Source organism: Triticum dicoccoides, chromosome 1B (assembly GCF_002162155.2).
Source record: "Triticum dicoccoides isolate Atlit2015 ecotype Zavitan chromosome 1B, WEW_v2.0, whole genome shotgun sequence".
In the NCBI taxonomy this organism is placed as follows: domain Eukaryota; kingdom Viridiplantae; phylum Streptophyta; class Magnoliopsida; order Poales; family Poaceae; genus Triticum; species Triticum dicoccoides.
The window spans coordinates 48,863,032-48,870,270 of record NC_041381.1 but is presented as its reverse complement, the minus strand read 5'-3'; the positions used below and the strand labels follow the sequence as shown (position 1 = coordinate 48,870,270).

Here is a 7,239-nt window from a genome sequence, read left to right as displayed (position 1 = left end):
TCGCCTTTGTTTCTGTGTTTCTCCTCCACTCCTCACAATTCCCCATCGCCGGTGCCCCCCACCTCACCAGCAGCCACTGCCTCTCTCGGTGCCCGAAGCCCTAGCTCAGGCCGCTGCGACCCACCCGACGCATCCCACGTTCACACACGAGATCCGCCCCATGGCGATGCTCAATCCAGGCAGGCCCGAGGAAGGAGAGCAGTCGGCTCCCTTCCTCCTTTCCGGTGAGCTTGAGCGAGCACCCCCTCCCCCACCGCCCGCCGGCGCCGACGTGACCCACCCGCTCCGGCAAGTTCAGTCCCCCCTCCTCCCACACCCCTCCGTAGATCAGATCGCGCGCTTAGATCGGGCGCTCCACCGCAGGGATGGAGATCTCACGGGTTGTTTGTTTGGTGGATGATTCCGCAGATGAACAAGGAGAGGCTCATGAAGATGGTTGGCGCCGTCCGCACCGGCGGCAATGGCACCATGCACCGGTAGGTCCTCCTCCTCGACTGGCGTGACCGATCTGTGGAAAAGGTTGGGATTAGAATTGCTAATCTGGCTCGTTGGCTGGGGTCTGGTGCAGGAAGAAGAAGGCGGTGCACAACATGGCGACCACGGATGACAAGCGGCTGCAGAGCATGCTCAAGAGGGTGGGCGTCAACACCATCCCCGCAATCAAGCAGGTCAACATCTTCAAGGACGACCTCGTCATCCAGTTCCTCAACCCCAAAGGTGAGCACTTTCCTTCGTTTATCTACGGTGCTCTTCTGGTTGTATGCTAGCTTCTTGCTTCCTTGCTTGTCATGTCAATGGGGATTACTGACTTGTTTATGTTTTGTCGATGCAGTGCAAGCCTCCATCGCGGCAAACACATGGGTGGTCAGTGGGACTCCCCAGACCAAGAGTATGGATCCTCTCACTTCCCTATCATTTTGGTTATGATGATGCAAGTTATAGCATTCTTAGATTGGATTTATGGATGCATTGCTTTAATAACCCTCATTTGCATCCATTTGATATCCACTGATTGTTATTCCTTAATTGTCCTAGTCAATCTGAACAAGTTCATAACATCTCTCTGTGCACCCAATTAGTCTTGTAACCGTGAAGCCATGCACTTTAGTTTGCCATTCATGACATGCCTGCTGTTAAAACATGTGTCCACCCTAATATGCTGTTGCCTTTGAATTACTGTTTCTCTGCCACTTTCTTTTTGTATTCATTCTAATGTTCATGGTTTGACTTGACAGAGCTACAAGATGTTCTTCCTTCGATCATCAACCAATTGGCTATGCTACTCCCTCATCGAGGAACTCCGTTGAGATAGGCTTGCTGCACGGGGTCGACATCGAAACTCCCCAAAGAGCAGTATCAACACCGCCTTGAGGAGGGGCATGGAGAGCACATTCACGTCTACTCGGGTAATGCTCATAGCTACTATGCTGCACCACCTCGGCGTGCTCGCCATGACTAGCGAGGTACTAATTGGGCGCCATCGTCTCCACCACAAGATGGGCTTGCTGCATGATCAACAACAAAAACTCCCCATACAGCAGGACTGGAGCATTGGAGTGACCACTCTGATGATGCTCGAAACTACTACGAGCATCGACCACGATGTGCTCATCATGATCATCGCGGAGAAGGCCAAGAAGGCTTTGTCATGGGACGAAGAGGTCATGTGCGTGCTCATCATAACCATGAAGATGATGGGATTGGTAACTTCAAACTTACCATACCATCATTCAATGGAAAAACCAAGCCCGATGATTATTGGAGTGGGAGTAGCGTGTGGATCAGTTCTTTGATAGCCACCGCTATACAAAGGAGAAGAAGGTATGATATGCATCCATTGAGTTTACGAGATATGCTTTGATTTGGTGGAACCAATTGTGTCTTGCTGGAGGTCGTCCGGAGACATGGGTGCAAATGAAAAATCTGTTACGGAGGCGTTTTGTTCCTGAACATTTCATAAGAACCTTGTACAATCGACTCCAATGGTTGTGCCAAGGTAACTCTAGTGTTGATGAGTACTATAAGGAGATGGAGATTTTGATGATTAGAACAATAGTGAATGAGCCAGAGGAGGCCACAATATCAAGATACTTTCATGGGCTGAATGAAGAAGTGTAAGAAAGGATAGAGATGGTTACATATCAAGATTTGCAAAGCAGCTAAAGCGTCGCCAAAATCGCAGCCAAACCAATGCATCAAGCACTTGGAGAGGTTGAGTTCAGCGAGACGTAGATGGAAGTGTTGCTACAAATTTTCGCTCACACAACAAGATGACTGCAAAACAAGCTAATGCATCAAAGGATGAATCTTCCAATACTCATGTCAGTCGCATTAGTAATATCCAGTGCCATACATGCAAGGGTAGAGGTCACTTCAGGAAGGATTTTCCTAATTTGAAGAAGGTGCTACTAAAAAATGATAGATATGTCAGCGATGACTCGAGTGACAAATCTGAATCTAAGAGAAAGATGCAAAATGCTGTACTTTTGAGACCGGAGCACCTCTTAGTTCAGATGGAGGAGATGGTGTTAATATCATGGTTCAAAAAGTTTCTCATGATGATGCTCCTATTTTAGAGAAAGGCCAACGACAAAATGTGTTTCAATCGATTTGCAAGATCAAGGACAAAAACTACAAGGTGGTCATCGATGGAGGTAGCTACAATAACATAATTAGTAGTGATCTTATGCATGCTCCTAGGATATCAACATGGAGGCATCCCCAACCATATTATGTGAAGTGGTTGAGTGGTGTTGGTAAGCTGAAGATTACGCATCATGCTAGGGTGCAATTTTCAGTGGAAGTTATGTGGACAAAGTGGTTTGTGATGTGGTGCCAATGCAAGCTTGTCATCTTCTTTTGGGAAGACCGTGGCAGTTTGATCATGATGCTACTCACCATGGGAGGTCTAACAAGCATTCTTTCATGCATCAATAAGTGAACCATGTCTTGGAACCTATGGTGGATCAAGCACTCAAGGTTGAGCAATTCCCACAACTGAAGAAGCCCAAGAAGAATACCTCAAAACCGAGGACAGTTTTGTTTGAAGGAAGGGAGGATGATGTGGACTAGATCATTACCAAGGCATCCAAGAGTGAGGTTCATGCTAGCACAAATGTTGAACCATTAGAGTAGCCAAAGGAAGACATGGGCAAAACCATTATCTTAGTTGCGAAGCTTCCGGTGCCTATTTTGGGAGAAATGACACATAAGATTTCCAGCTGCAACTTCCCACATAAACCCAATTAATTCCGGAAGGCTCATTGAAAAAAAGACAATGCATCATTTGAGGTCTTGAGTTAAAAGTTGTGCAAGTTTCCATGCAAGCTGTCCATGAATTAATTACAGCGTGAGGCTCAACAAGTTTTCTCCTACTACAGCTTGGGACTCATGATTTTACCCTTAGTTTTGACTTTTTTCACACCTAACTAGTGGGTGCTTCTAGTATAAATACTGCCTAGCTATTCCATGTGAAGGGGGATACGATTTCTGAGTTTATGTTTGTAGACAGCCGATGAGGTTGTGTTGTGTTGTGAGCACTATTATCATTGAGTGTTAGCTCGCGCGTGTGGATTGGAGGGCCTGTCCTCAATTCATACATGATCCTCTTTTTTCTCTCTTGTGATTCTTCTTAGGTTCCCAAGTTTCACGGTTTGGGTTGCATCCTTGTAAACCAGGCTAGTTATCCGCTGCAATTTATTTAAGAGTGTTTCATTTTGTTCCTTGCCGCTTGAGAGAAACAAAGTTTGTTGAAGTAAGTTTCGAGTGCGTTTGTTGCTTCTCCTTGTGAGTTCTTTGGCACCGTAAAAGATTGTTTTCGAGGCGTCCCCTATCATCTTGGCATCAGAGCTTTAGGTTGTTCACAGTGTTGTTTTCTCTCTTGCTGATTTTGTTCTTGAGAAGCTTCCCTGGGTTCGAGGAGGTCCAGCAGTGTTGATGGTGTGCATGGAGGTGGCTGCCTCATGGAGGACGAGCCGCCACTTCCTGTCTATGATCCAACACTACTAGGGAGAAGCCTAGCAGTAGCGCTAGTTTTTGGCCTATTAGTAGCGCGCGTAAGCGTGCTACTGATATGGTGCTATAGCTAAAGCTTAGCAGTAGCGCCTACCGACACTCGCTACTGCTATATTTATTTAGAGATCTCCAGCCGCGCCCCCAACAGGCTCCCCCAGGCGACTTTTTCAGTGCCGGCGCCAAAAAAACGCCCCAGTCGCACCCTGAGGACGACATAAATCACTGGTTTGACCCTTTTTTCCGCCCAGCGGGCGCAGGCCGAACCTGGTGCGCTGGGGGCGCTTGGGGGCTTTGGCGCAAGTGAAAAGCGCACCTGGCCCACGCCGTCAGGTGAAAAGTCAAGACTTTTCTTCCCCGACCTGCCTCCCACCCCACGCGCTCTCGGCCGCCAGTAGCTATATCCCGGCGCCGCCCGCCGCCCTTCACCGGTAGATAGCCATTCCCCACCGGAAAAATAGCAGAGGTTCGCCGCGGCAGCCCCTCTATTTGTTGTTTGTACTATTTTGTTGGAGTATTCTGATTTTTCTGTGATGAAATATGTGTTAAAAATATATTTACATTGATAATTGAACGCTGAGCCATGGCGAACCATGCCAAATATGGGCCTATTCTCACCCATATGGGCCCTTTTCGCTGAAATGGGGCTTCAAAATTGGGCCTACATCCGCGCCTGGGGGCGAGCTGGGGGCGACGACTGGGCGCAAAACCGCCCCCAGCGCCGAACGAATCGCCGGCTCTCCCCCAGGGGACGATTTTTATGTGTCATGGGGGGTGGGGGAAACGACTGGAGATGCTCTTACTAGTAGCGCTTTCCAAAATAACCACTACTGCTAATTACTAGTAGCGCTTTTGAAAAAAATCGCTACTACTATTATTCTGTATTCTATTTCTTTTGAATTTTAGGTCGTATTCATACACCTTTATACAATTTTTCATATAGTAGCAATTTAGAGATTGTTTTTACATTATAATGAGTTATTAAATCACTAGGTGAAAGAACCTTGGATTAGTTTCAAGTGCATGGAACCATAGTAACCAATGGTCACTTTGGATCCATCCATTTGAAATTAATCCGCGGTTCTTTCACCCAGTGACATAATAACTTATCATCATCATCATCATCATCATCATCATAATATCATTAACAACTTATCATCATAATATATCATTGTCATATAACTCCTCATAATCATCATTTTCGTCCATGAGACATCATATAACAACTTGGTCACTAGTTATAATAACAACTCCTCCTCCTCATCATCATAGTACTCATAATCACTACTCCTACTCAGCATCACCATGAAGTCTAAGACATTGTAGCAGATAATAAAAGCTTCTCATCATCATCATAGTCATATATAATCAACACTAACTAATTGTTCTTAATACTTAGGACCTACTCCTCTCTCCTAGCTAAAATACCATAAAACACATAAACTAGATAAACCAGTCCTTCATCATAATGGAGAATGGACATAAACCTATCTCCAACTTGTGGCTTCCACATATTCATTTTGTCTCCAATTATTTGTGTGTGCGCATTCATCACTTTGCTCCATTCTTTGATTTTGAGTCTTCCATCATTTGAAGAAATCGAGTATGCAGTATGGTAAGCCTTCGAAGGAGTTGGTCGTAAGCTAACCATATGCATATCACCTTTGCCAAATAGCATGTCAGGCACAACCTGCTTCGGGAGCCTCTGTTCAAAAACGTAATAGTAACATATATAGTTAGCAATGTAGTTTACTTAAAAATAATGTATGTAATGAAGTTACCATCATTAAGAAAATCTTACCAAGTTTTTGGCAATGAAGTTACCATCAAGCAATTTATGGACTAGTGGCACGTATCTAGTATGATTTTGTCTGATAGAGTGACTGGTTTTGAAGGCCTCAACATCTTCTATGAATGAGACAAGATAACCTTTCTCCTCACAATTAAGATTGGAGTCATAGCTATAGTATGTGTTGTCTACTACCTTCCGAGTATTTCTTGAAGATAAGTAATAAGCTGACAATTATAAATAAATAAGTTTAGTACGGACAAACACCAAATATTTTTAAATTAACAACATAAGTTACTGAACTTAAGAAATTAGTTTGAAAAACTCACCTCTAGGCAAAACTGGAGGCATATCCACATCCACCCAGATGTCGATATTATCATCATCATCATAATCTTCAGGTCGAATATCAAATCTTATTCGCATTCCCTCCTCAAATCCATATGCCTTGCAGAGAGCTTCCCAATTAGAGCAACAAAAATGGGAGCGATCGACCGCATTGTACAGCTTAACCAGAAACTCATAACCATGTTTAGTTCTTATGTGAGCCCTCCTCGTCTCCGCATTCTCAAAGTCATCTAAACCAAAACCAAGCTTCTCCAATACATATGGTCTAGCATGGCACGGTATGTACTAATCGAATTGAAAAAAATCCATAAATTACATGTTGAACAAAAGAAGCACAAGTGATGATATTAATTACGATGAAATGATTGCCGTTGCATACCGTACAAACATCAAAGGTCTCTTTCAGCTTCACGGTGAAAAACCTATCATTTTGCAGGTGAGGAAACCTGTCGCACACACCCCGGTCATCATAGCAGTACCCACACTCCAGGATCCCATCGTCATCAGACATCTCCTGTGTTCAAAATTCAAAGATTATAACTCGATGGCAAAACCCAAAAAATCTGGCATGACCTTTGCTCAAAAAGGACATATCGAGTGCCTGAAATTTGTCGGAACAGAAATTAATCAACACTCCGGCCAAACATAGGCCACTTATCAATGGTCATTGCATTTCGATGGTTGAAAATATGAACAAAAACATTTGAAAATATCTTATATATATTCCTAACACTAAATAAACTAGTTTTATCAACTACTTACTAAACAAACTTGTTTTATTAACTACTTACTAAATAAACTAGTTCTATTAAGCACTTACTATAAATAAACTAGTTCTATTAAGCTCTTAATATAAATAAACTAGTTATGTTAATCACTTAATAAATAAACTATTTATATTAAACACTTGCTAAAAATTCTACTACCCTAGTTCTACCCTAAATTTTCTTACTTCTATTTTATTCAAAACACCTAAAATAGTCAAAAAATATATTCTATTAAAAAACCTATAGTCTATGATGTCTACATTCTAAAATCTACATTTAAATTACCTACAATTTGCAAGAACAGAGACAAGGGAGGGAGGGAGG

The 7,239-nt window shown here is 43.4% G+C and overlaps 1 protein-coding gene across 1 annotated transcript; it reads left to right on the top strand.

The window, feature by feature from the left end:
* Positions 1-408: 408 nt before the first annotated feature.
* On the top strand, positions 409-1,312 carry LOC119350096 (nascent polypeptide-associated complex subunit beta-like). The gene is made up of 4 exons (XM_037618095.1): positions 409-476; positions 569-717; positions 833-889; positions 1,236-1,312. The coding sequence occupies exons 1-4, from the start codon at positions 409-411 to the stop codon at positions 1,310-1,312; spliced, it is 351 nt and encodes a 116-aa protein (XP_037473992.1).
* Positions 1,313-7,239: the final 5,927 nt, after the last annotated feature.